Genomic DNA, 10,920 nt, shown 5'->3' with positions numbered 1-10,920 from the left:
ACGACCCGCACGCGGGAGATGGATTCACTGGGTGACGGTTGCAGGCAAGGGGGGTCCACGCAATTTAATGATCAGCAATCAAAGTCAATAACCGTTCAATTGTTGAGAACCGAAGGTCCGATTGCAATTGGCATGGAAGTGAAAAAATTGATCTCAACCCGGACATCTCGTGACGATGGTATATTGTCGGTATGATACCGTCGGTAACGCTGGCTCCTTATGGTACATAGTATACTCCATACACAGTTGTCCTCATCGGAGGGTAAGGTATCAAATGGATACGATACGCCTAGCCTTCTCTGGGACTAGCGCCTCCCCGCCGCAAAGTGGCTGAGTCAGCACCGCCCAGATGCCCAATTTGCTCAGTTTGTTTACCGTCTTGCGTTACTCCGGAAACTGGCGCTTGGATCGTCAAACGACAAGCCAAACTTCCAAACCAAACTCAACATCCATCACTGGGAAGAAAAGTCCCTGGCGACTGACGACCTGACCTTCGCGCTACTTACCATGCGGGACCCCTCCTCACTGCAATTTGTCGACAATTGATGGTGATTCGCCCTTCCCCGCTTTGACTTTTCATCTGTTTGTATAGCTTGCAGTGTGTTTGTCTTCCCATTCTAGACGGTGGCTCCGAAAGCTTCTGCCTTCATCTCTCCGCTCTATCTGAGTATCCTTTTACCGGTACCAGCCATTGTTTGTTTTTCATACATGATGGATAATGAGAACTTGGTAATGATGCCTGGCTTGACAAACTTCAGCCTCCGCCTTGACTGACGCACTCTCAGACGCAATCACGAGCCCCTGCCCGCACACGCATACCCGCCGCTGGGCTCAGAGAAATGAGTTCAGCTAATACTAATTCGCGGTCAGGCATCTTGCCCCCTGGCTCAATTGCTAAAACGTCGTCGCGTAAGTGAGATAACAAGCCGAGTTAGCTGGACTGTAGCGCTCACAGGGACAGAACCCACTCGTCCGAGGAGTACCACACAAGGCGCTGAGACCACCAGAACGAGAACAACGTCCACGACCTTGTCAGGAAAACCTCATAGTCGTACAAATTCCCATGCAACGACTACCTTGACTAGATCTGCTTCTACCACATCACGAACTACCAAAGCGTCCCACGCCACCGGATCTAGTACGCGACCCCACTCGGCATTATCACGCCCCCAGACTTCGCTAGCCGGCGCCCGACGACCCAATGGCCATACAATTGCCCGACCAGCAACATCGTTGGACACCCATCACGAGGAAGATTCAAGCGTTTTGGGGAAGAGAAAGGGTAGGCGACAATTTCACTTTGATTCCCCCGATTTTGCAAGTTTCGCGAGCCCGTCTTTGTCAGAAAGCATGTATGAACATGTCCCACATAATCAGTCAGGAGCTCAGTCGTATTCCTCTCAAGAATTTGAGGGACCCCCGCGACCTGATCGCCGTGAGATATCCCTAAGCAGTGCTTTGGATTCGTCAGCTATGGGCCCTCTCCCCGCAAGGACGCTGGACCCAAAGACTTTTCCAATGCATAGGACGTTAGCCCCTCTTGGATTAGCTACCCCTACCACACCCACCCCTTCGTGCAAGCCCCTGTCACTATCTAAACATTCCTCCAGGAGAAAACTTCCCCCTGTGCCTCAGTTTCTCACCAAAGATTCAATGATCACCTCTTTTAACTTCTCTACAGGTGCCGAGTGGGACCAAGAAACACGCGAGAAGACGATGGAGGAATTCTTCAACGCCTTTGTCTCCCGAGTAAGTCAGGCTGGCCAGGAGAGTTTCGGACTCAAAGAAACCGTGGAGCTGTACAAATCAAGAGGTAATCGTCCAAGTTCTAAATATAGGGTGTAAAGGTGCTCATATCGTTCGATTTGCAGTGAACGACCTCGAACAGTCGCGAAAAGATCTCACGGAGGCAAACCTAGCCTTGCGCGTCGAACTCGAATCAATGAAGGCTCGCATCGGAACAGCGGAAAGCGCTTTACAGGATGCCCAGAGAGAACATGAGCTCGCGATGGATGGGTTCAGTTCGCGCCAACAGCTCGAAGTTGAGACCGTGAGGGCTGAGAGCAAGAAGAAACTAGAGAGTGTAATTGCGCAACATGAAGACCAGCTCTGCGAGTTGAAACGGCGATTTGAGCGTGAGATGGACGACGAAAAGGCCTCGCGACTCCGCGAAATCAACCAACTCACATCGCAGACCGCCCTGGATGCACAACGTTCCCAGATTGAGCTAGACAGGAAAGATCGGGAAATTGCCTCGCTCCAAAATGAGGTGCAAGCCCTGCAACAAGAGATTGAGCGAGAGCGCAAGAGTACCCAGGGTCTCCGGAAGAACCTGGACACAGCCAGCAGCAATAGCGTAACTCTAGAGTCGTCGGTTCGTGCGCTCAAGGCTCGCATTGAATTCCTGGAGTCCGGTCGCGAGGAGCAATCTCAAGCGTTTGAGCGGTTGAATCAGCAGATGATGGATGCTCTGGCCGAGACCAACGCCACCAAGGATAAGTTGCGGAAAGAGGAGACCCTCCGAAGGAAACTACACAACCAGGTTCAGGAGCTCAAGGGCAACATCCGGGTTTTTTGCCGTGTCCGACCCTCTTTAGAAACGGAGCCGCAGACGGGCGTCGCTCAGATTCAATACCCCGATGCGTCGGAAGAGTGCAAAGAGATTAATGTTTTGGGACAGGAAGAGAAGAGCAGCCTGGGCGCCATTACCAAGAAGAACAACAACTTCGCCTTTGATCGGGTATTCGGGCCGTCAACCCAGAATGCGGAGGTATTCGATGAGATCAGCCAGCTTGTCCAAAGTGCACTTGATGGGTACAACGTGTGCATTTTTTGCTATGGGCAGACCGGTAGCGGTAAGACCTATACCATGTCTTCGTTGGATGGCATGATTCCAAGGGCTGTACACCAAATCTACGAGACTGCCACTAGTCTCAAAGAAAAGGGTTGGAAGTATATTATGGAGGGAAACTTTGTGGAGGTGTATAATGAAAATCTGAACGATCTTTTGGGCAAGGCCGAAGAGCTTGACAAGAAGAAGCACGAAATTCGGCACGACATGCAACGAGGCAAGACGACCATTACAGATGTTACCACTGTGCGCTTGGATTCGCCAGAGATGGTGGAAAGTATCCTCAAACGTGCCGCGGCCAATCGTTCGGTCGCTGCTACAAAGGCCAACGAGAGGTCATCGCGATCTCATTCCGTCTTCATCCTGAAGCTCATCGGCGAGAATGACATTACCGGCGAGCGCAGTGAGGGAACGCTCAACCTCGTGGACTTGGCCGGTAGTGAGCGACTGAGCCACAGCGGTGCAACCGGCGAGCGATTGCGGGAGACACAGAACATCAACCGCAGTCTCAGCTGCTTGGGCGATGTGATTGCCGCATTGGGACAGGGTAAGGACGGCGGACACATTCCCTATCGCAATAGCAAGGTAAGTTCCCCTGACTGTTCCGTTTGGAATCAAGGTAATAACGAGTTGCAGCTTACCTACCTCCTCCAATTCTCCCTGGGAGGGAATTCGAAGACGCTCATGTTTGTCATGGTCAGTCCGCTGCAGGCACACCTGGCCGAGACCTTGACAAGTCTCAAGTTCGCCACGAAGGTGCACAATACCCACATTGGGACAGCTAAGCGACAGGCGCGCGTTCGTGATTGTTAATGATACCTTGGATGGTGATTTGCGTTAGATATCCCTGTCTTTAAGCCGGTGTTTGGAGTTCATCGTTGAAGATACACCCCTTTTCTACTTATGACGAATACTGTTTCATGTACGGACTTGTTTAGCTCTCTTAATCTCAGGCTTCTTTCTACTGTGACTTTTCACAATATGCACATATCGAGAGCTCATAGACAGCAACTGTAGAGTGAATATGAGCACCATTCACAAAGTTCCTGATATGTCTGGGCTGAATGGGTGTTTGTATTGTGGCTCATGTCATGTGGATGATATCATATCTTTTTGCTTAGTGGCGATGTAGATGTGGTTTCTTGAGAGCTTGTTATCGAAGGTTATCTTATCATTTAAGAAATGGGTGCATGTCTGGCACGACATAAGTTAGTCGCGCTATGTAAAGTGCTATCTAACTACAGCTCGTAGGCCAGACAATAGATAAGTTTAACTGGATGAACGACCGCCATCATTGCAAAGTACCAAAGTACCGATCAACCCTCTCTCCCAACTTACGGGACTTCTCCTGAATACTGTCCTTCTCAAGGACTCCCTCTTCGCAGATGAAGGTATCCACCAAGTCCAGAGGAACCCATTCAAAGTAGTTATTCTCCACCGTCACAGACGAATTCTCCTGCTCTGACTTACTCCCTCTCATTCCATTCTCTAGCACCTGCACACCTTTGACACCGTCACTGCGCCATGCACTTGACACCTCGAAGGAATCATTGCCCTCGGTGAGTTCGTCGTTGATTACCCCAGCCGTTCCATTGACCTTCTCGATGTCGCTAAGCACGACAACTCGCACGCTTGGGGTGACATGCTTCGCGCTGAGCACCAAAGGCAGCGATCCAGTTTTGTTGCTGACACCCTTGGTGGCGGATATGCGGTCCGCACCGAGCAGGACGATATCGACGTCTTTGGCGGCCAGGGCAGCTGATGCATCAGTATACATCGTGATACGCAGATGCTTGTCGGGAGAATTCGACTGGGATTTGAAGGTCGATAAGATAGACGAGGCGAGGCTGGCGCCCTCGAAAAGCGGCCTTGACTCAAGGACCCGTACTTCCAGTGTTTGGATCCCGAGCGCGTCGTATGCTTCCAAAATACTGTCCCGGATAGTAGAACTGGAGGATATGGTAAGCATGGTAAGCCGATCCTTTTGTGTGCCACCGGGCGAAAAGTGAGACTGTAGGTACGAGATGAAGGATTGCTTGACCTGCTGTGCAGTATCGGCGCGATTTCTCAGGTGAAAGTCGATCAGAGCCAGGATCCGATCCCATTTTTGCTCGGCACCGGTCTTCTGCTCCATGATATCTTCTATCTCCGCTAAGACAGATAGAATGGCGTTCTGCGTGGCTGCACCCATGCTTTCTCGTCCGTTCTTGATGAGATGCCATGCTGCCATTCGAATCATGGCCCACCATTCCGCATCGAGGTGGTTTTGCGTGTACACGATATAGTCACGAAACACCGTGAGCGCTATCGCCGTCAACTCATGCGCGCCGCTCTCATGGTCCGCTCGCAGCCGTTCCAGACCAGTCGCAAGAGCCCTTCCTGCTCGCTCGTTGGTTGTGCCCTCAAACCAGACACTTTTTAAACTGTCTTGCAGACGTGGAACGGTGGTCAGGCTTTCGTCTTCGAGCACCGTGTGAGGATCGTACCACTGCCACCCTTCATGTTCCCAGTCAGTCCGAATGGCCTCCTCCCCCTGTCCCCCTTCTGCCAGATCTTTGAGACGGAAAGCGAACGGATGAACGGTCCATTCTCTGCCGATAGACGGGTCGCTGAAAGTGAATGGCTTGCCGGTGCGCCAGAAGCTGAGATCCGACGGGGTGAGGTTGGTTTCTTCGCACAATTCGCGCCACGCCGCCGCGAGAGGGTCTGGATCATCAGGATCGATGCTACCGGAGATAGGGGCAAGGTGATAACTATAGGTAGAAAGTCATGTTACAATAATCGTACGAGGCATGGTTGGTTTGGGAATCGCATCATACCGGTACGTCCTCACTTTTCCGCTCCGCTTGAACAACGCTACGGACGGCTTGGTTGGCTGCCCCGGAGGGAAGCGAAAGATGAAGGAAGAGACGACTGCTCTCTTTATCATAGTATGAGATTGTTGGGTTCTCTGGGAGTCCTGTGCTTGGGTTGCCATTTCCTTGAGTGTCATGATCGGGCGTGGAATAAATTGAACTACCCCGCAGTAGACGGACAATCAATCTATCGCAGACCAAAAGGTCATAGGGTGCATTTCACTTGAGGATGCCTGTGGGTGGCATTGTATCGGTGAGATGATAAATAATAGATACATGAAGGGCAATCCAACGCATCCTATAAATATGGAAGGGTAATTAGTGAAAGGGTGGTATGATAGAATGTGATATACATGGAATGATTTAATATGACAGAAGAATGAAATTGGTCATGTGGTCATGATCACATCACACCTTCTTCATAACCCTAAGTCGGCCAGATTCTCCAGCCATGGATGTTGCAGGACACTTTGGGTATGTCGTAGATATAAATCACTAGAATATAAGAATGATTACAACGATTGTGTTCTATAACGAAAAGAAATTAGCCACACAACAAACCATGACGTCAACCCTCCGGCGAACCCTATACAACTCGACATGTCGCCCTCGACTGAAGTTATTTCTCTGTCAATTCAGTAGGCCAAACCTTTACTATAGCTCCATACACCTCTTCCAATCGCCCCCCAAAACCATGCCGACTTACCCTGGATCGTGTTATTGCCGGGATATCGAGTACGAACTGTCCCTGTCCTCACCCGATGACGCACGGACTTCCCTCTGTCACTGTAAAAGCTGCAAAGTACGCAGACACTGCAATATGCCCTCTCTCTACACATGCCTCTTATGAATGCTACTAACACAGGAATAGAAAGCCTTCGGAACAAACTACGGTCTTACCGCGAAGATCCCCAAAGACGCTCTCCGACTCACGAAAGGCGCCCCCAAGGAACATGTGGCCGACAATGGGTCCGGATCGCTGATTCATCGCGAGTTTTGCTCCAACTGTGGCAGTTTCATCTGTGAATATGGGGTAGGGATATACGACACTATGCCGGCAGGGAAAAAGTGATGTTGACCCTCACAGGATGCTGTCAAAGATCAGTTCCGCTATTTATGCGTTGGATCCTTGGATGATCCCGAAGCGCTGCCACCAAAGGGCGAGTTCTTCTGCAGCTCTAAAGCCAACTGGATGCCAGAGATTCCCGGTAGGTCTTCCATGTCGTTCTCCACGATGCGTATAGTTGCTAATGAGCTCAGACGTGTTTCACAAACAGAAGATTAAGGAGTGAGTAGGATTCAGTCTAAACATAAGTCGTTATGTACACCTGTGGTGTTGTTTATGGTGTAAATAGGAAAGTCGATAGAAGCAAGTTAAAATGATACCTCAGTGATGCTACGGACCACCATATCAGGCTCGATCAGCTTGTCCCGAATTGTAAGCGCATTCAGGTAGTCATTCCTATCCACCCGAAGATACCCATCTTCTATTGTTTTTTCTATCCCAGCACTGACGTGACGCTTCGCTACACGTTCCCGTGCTTCTTGCAGGTCCGTCTCGACGAACACACGGTAGTCAACCAGTCGTGCGACGTCACGCCACTCAGGCTCATCCAGGAGGAGATAATTGCCTTCAATGATGAGGATCGAAGCGTCGCTGGATATCATGATGCTATCCTCTACTGGATCCTTGGTTTCATGGTGGAAAGCGGGTGCATATATCGTCTCGTTCGAATATGTATCTGCCCACTGCCGTAATTGGTGAACGAAGGTAATGAATCGGGCAGCATCAAAGGTCCACGGCGCTCCACGCCGGATATATGCCTCCTCTCGATTGGGGAGCTGGTCCAGTGTCGCCCGCGACAGATGGAAGCCATCCATGGAGACCAGCTCAGTCTGGATAGGGGTTTGCCCTGAGTTCAAACGCTGTGCAATGGCAGTTGCCGTTGTTGTTTTGCCAGAGCCGGGCACGCCAGCGATGGCGACGAGATATCGCTTCTTATTATGGGTTTTGGCTCGGTGGCGAATGATGTCCGCGATACGCGTATACTCTTCCTCCATCTGTGGGTAACATTAGATGGGCGATATACTTTCAAATAAAGTTATAAAAGAATGTACGTTGCGTCAGCGCGTAGCTGCGTGGCGACTCACTATGAATAGTCGATAGCCTCAGCGGTCGGATAGGCACGGTAACCCCAATGACTCAAGACAATTGAATTGTTTGTCAAGACGACAGCTAGAACTCTGTATGGCACGAGCTTATATAAAAATACCCCATCCTTGAAGCATGTCTGGGGGTGTGGAGAGGCCGGCTCACAGTGCTCCGACAGCAATGACTTCAATTTTACGGAGCTCTGTCCACCGTAACCCGAGGCTACTCGAGACCCTCCCTACAGCCTTACAAGGCTCAGGTAACAAAAGTCTCGTGTTAGGATCATATGTATGCGCTGGCGGCTAGCAGAGTTTCTTTATCTCTGAGCAGTCTTCAACGTAGACCGACCCCGGTACCGTCCGCGCCCATCAATTATTCATGAGTGCAAATAAATCTATTAGTGACAACCGTGGGAGGTCAAGGAGTATGTGAAGATTATATTTTTTTTGCAAGAATCTCTTGCTGGGGTATATCCACTCTCCCCTCTGTGGAGTGCATCACCAGAGGGGAATCATATCTTTTATCTAATCTGCGTGAAGAGAAGAGTGATGCCTATCTTATCAAGGCGGCTAAGGAAAATTGTGTATTAACGGAATGTCGAAGCTCCTCCCACGATCATCCGCTAGTGTCAATCTCCCGTGAGCGCAATACTGTTTCTTTATGTGTGGAGCGCGGCTTTTTCGAACGTCTAGTCGCCCTCAAGGGAGGTAGGGGCGCCACATAGAAGCATAATAGTTGCTCATCCAGGCAATGTGCGCATCGCGGTCGCTGAAGATCGCAGGCGACACCCCGCGATTCACACGCTTTACATGGAAATGTTGAACGTTCTGTGTCCACGCTTGCTTCTTCGCGCTGTTCAGCGTCCGGACTTGGCTCCGACGGCCAAGAAGAATTCCTGTCTTTTTGATAGCTCGGCGGCTCCGCAAGGGCGGAACGGGCTTCCGCGGGACTGATAAACCAGGATGACCATAGCCATTGCGAAAAGCGTCGAACGAAACAATGTTTACTGCAGTCACTGCTTCGGAGAAAGGTGCACGACGCGGGGCTATCCACCCTGTTTGCCATGATGGTTGGTTTCATCGGACTGATTTCGGTAGAGGGAAATGCGGAACAGGAACCGTCTACGTTGTCACCATTAGGCGGGAATGTAACCTCAACCACCGGAAAAGGGACTGTGCCCCTTGGAAGTTTACCCACCGGTCAGGAGATTTTTCTCTACTTCTCTCTCTCTCCCTCTTTCTTCAAGCAACAATGACCGGGTGCTCTCGACCGTGTATATATCGTGGTGTAGAAGTAGGTCACTGTATCACAGATAGATGCGCAGGAGTATATTTAACACTTGTCGGATACTATCTCCAATAGTATATATATATATATATGGAGAGGAGGAGGAAGTGCGACGGCGCGGTGAGATGAGGGGATAAAGACAAATGATTTCGAGGAAAGAACAAAAGAGAGGGAGACATTCCCGAAGAGGGGGGTTTAAGGGAATCAACGTATATCCATGAATGACCCTTGGCAAGAATGACAAGTCACGATGCAAGCCAAGGTCTGGACCTGTGATCATCCATCGTGTGGTTGCTGCCAGCGCATTGATCAAGCAATAGTCAAATCAATAGATTTGCATTCCAGGCGGGTAATGATCAACCTTACGTCAACCAGCTGACCTGGTACGGGTCTCGTATGGAGGTACCTGTACCGTACATCATTGGAGGGTAATTTATGTCTGTTTAGGCATGATTCTGTCCCGTCTGTCAGTCCACCTCAAAGATAGTCGGTAAGATACCTGTAGGGCTGTGGTATGAAAAGAACCAGTTGACCGGGTAAAAGTTCCGAGACCTGATATCCAATCGATCCCGACAGGGACTAGTCTGACTCCCATTGCCATTTCAGGTTTCTGCGGTGGAAACGAGAATCCACCTCGAAGCAATCTGATTTTATGGGCCGTTAGATTTTTTTTCTCACTTCTCCAACTGATGGGGCTGATGTTGACGGAGACTAAGTAGAATCAGGTGAACCCAAGGAGACTGTGACGTAATGATTTGGTTTGGCTTGCTAGCTTAATTAAAATGGGTAAGTATCTTTCTTTCTTTCTTCCATGTTTCTGGAGGATATTCTCACGTTCACGTGACGTTGTCTTTTTTTTGCCCCCCTTTTCTTGTCTTATTTATTTCTGTTATATTTTGATTTCCTGGTCTCGTTTAATAAACAGCCCGCTATCGGACATTCGTCCACTGGACCTTGTCGGACACGCATCCATGTCTGGTGCCCCTTGATTTGTGCATTATTCCCGCAATTTCACATTGCTGCAGGTCCAAGCGGCACGCCACATTGACAAGGCTTTGTTCTGACTACCAGTACCAAACAACACAAGTAATGATTGACTTGGCCAGAGGTCTATCACCTTTACCCCCACGTCGTTCTCAAGTAACATAAATTATTAAATCTATTCAATACTATTGGACAGCAATTGGCTGCCATCGACACTAACATTTGAAGCACGGACACTCCTTCCTTCCCCGGCGGATAAGCTTTCCCCGTAATTGAATCTCAGTACGGAATAGTACATCAATCAATTGAATTGCGCTTTTCGTTGAGTGCAAAAGTTTGTCATACGGCGTCCTGGCCGAGATTTCTTGAGGCATCACTGCAACTACTGAGTAACATTGACCGCTTCATGCGGATCAAACCGACTGTGTGAAGTATGCTCCAATTGTAATATGGCGACAGGACAGGGCAATGCTCCATAACGCGGCTGTACCCGATTGCAAGCTCCTGGGTACTACGACTACACAGTAGTACGTACGCAGGACGTACATAAAGTATGGAACCCTTACCCCAGCCCGGGCGTTCGAGACCGCGACGGGAATCCTCTCGGGACTCGGAACAGCCACATCTCGGATCATTGTAACAGTATTGTGACACACGAAATCAAAGTGAGGTAAGAAAAGGATGGTCCAAGTTTCCAACTCATTTTGACTTGTTATGTACCGTACTTGGTAAATTGGTATCAATGGGTGTCATTTACTAGTGTCACGGAATCCGGCAACTCCTTCAGAACT

General features: G+C 49.8%; 4 protein-coding genes across 4 annotated transcripts; 2 read left to right on the top strand and 2 right to left on the bottom strand.

Annotated features, from left to right (window-relative positions):
• The first annotated feature begins 1,568 nt into the window (after positions 1 to 1,568).
• On the top strand, positions 1,569 to 3,903 carry BDV38DRAFT_54398 (putative kinesin family protein (KlpA)). The gene is made up of 2 exons (XM_032063520.1): positions 1,569 to 3,436; positions 3,488 to 3,903. The coding sequence occupies exons 1-2, from the start codon at positions 1,943 to 1,945 to the stop codon at positions 3,662 to 3,664; spliced, it is 1,671 nt and encodes a 556-aa protein (XP_031915226.1). The 5' UTR covers positions 1,569 to 1,942; the 3' UTR covers positions 3,665 to 3,903.
• Positions 3,864 to 6,028, bottom strand: BDV38DRAFT_54309 (translation initiation factor eIF-2B subunit family protein). Its single transcript, XM_032063519.1, has 2 exons — positions 5,671 to 6,028; positions 3,864 to 5,604 (listed from the first exon to the last, which is right to left on the bottom strand). The coding sequence occupies exons 1-2, from the start codon at positions 5,841 to 5,843 to the stop codon at positions 4,143 to 4,145; spliced, it is 1,635 nt and encodes a 544-aa protein (XP_031915225.1). The 5' UTR covers positions 5,844 to 6,028; the 3' UTR covers positions 3,864 to 4,142.
• Positions 6,029 to 6,400: 372 nt separating this feature from the next.
• Positions 6,401 to 6,998, top strand: BDV38DRAFT_281328 (GFA family protein; the record flags this gene model as incomplete). The annotated part of the gene is made up of 4 exons (XM_032059516.1): positions 6,401 to 6,508; positions 6,578 to 6,739; positions 6,794 to 6,914; positions 6,967 to 6,998. The coding sequence occupies 4 exons, from the start codon at positions 6,401 to 6,403 to the stop codon at positions 6,996 to 6,998; spliced, it is 423 nt and encodes a 140-aa protein (XP_031915224.1).
• A 41-nt stretch (positions 6,999 to 7,039) lies between these two features.
• On the bottom strand, positions 7,040 to 8,120 carry BDV38DRAFT_54074 (phosphoribulokinase/uridine kinase family protein). Its single transcript, XM_032063517.1, has one exon. It carries the CDS (start codon positions 7,765 to 7,767, stop codon positions 7,081 to 7,083), a length of 687 nt encoding a protein of 228 aa, XP_031915223.1. The 5' UTR covers positions 7,768 to 8,120; the 3' UTR covers positions 7,040 to 7,080.
• Between the last annotated feature and the right edge of the window lie 2,800 nt (positions 8,121 to 10,920).

Source organism: Aspergillus pseudotamarii, assembly GCF_009193445.1.
Source record: "Aspergillus pseudotamarii strain CBS 117625 unplaced genomic scaffold BDV38scaffold_17, whole genome shotgun sequence".
Taxonomy (NCBI): Eukaryota; Fungi; Ascomycota; class Eurotiomycetes; order Eurotiales; family Aspergillaceae; genus Aspergillus; species Aspergillus pseudotamarii.
The sequence above is the reverse complement of the archived record's forward strand: the minus strand, read 5'-3'. Positions and strand labels throughout refer to the sequence as shown.

Coding starts and splice junctions, on each gene's coding strand:
- BDV38DRAFT_54398 (XM_032063520.1), top strand. CDS start 1,943: ATGAAGGCTCGCATCGGAACAGCGGAAAGCGCTTTACAGGATGCCCAG. Junction 3,437..3,487: donor TTCCCTATCGCAATAGCAAG/GTAAGTTCCCCT, acceptor AACGAGTTGCAG/CTTACCTACCTCCTCCAATT.
- BDV38DRAFT_54309 (XM_032063519.1), bottom strand. CDS start 5,843: ATGACACTCAAGGAAATGGCAACCCAAGCACAGGACTCCCAGAGAACC. Junction 5,605..5,670: donor GGAAAAGTGAGGACGTACCG/GTATGATGCGAT, acceptor TTCTACCTATAG/TTATCACCTTGCCCCTATCT.
- BDV38DRAFT_54074 (XM_032063517.1), bottom strand. CDS start 7,767: ATGGAGGAAGAGTATACGCGTATCGCGGACATCATTCGCCACCGAGCC.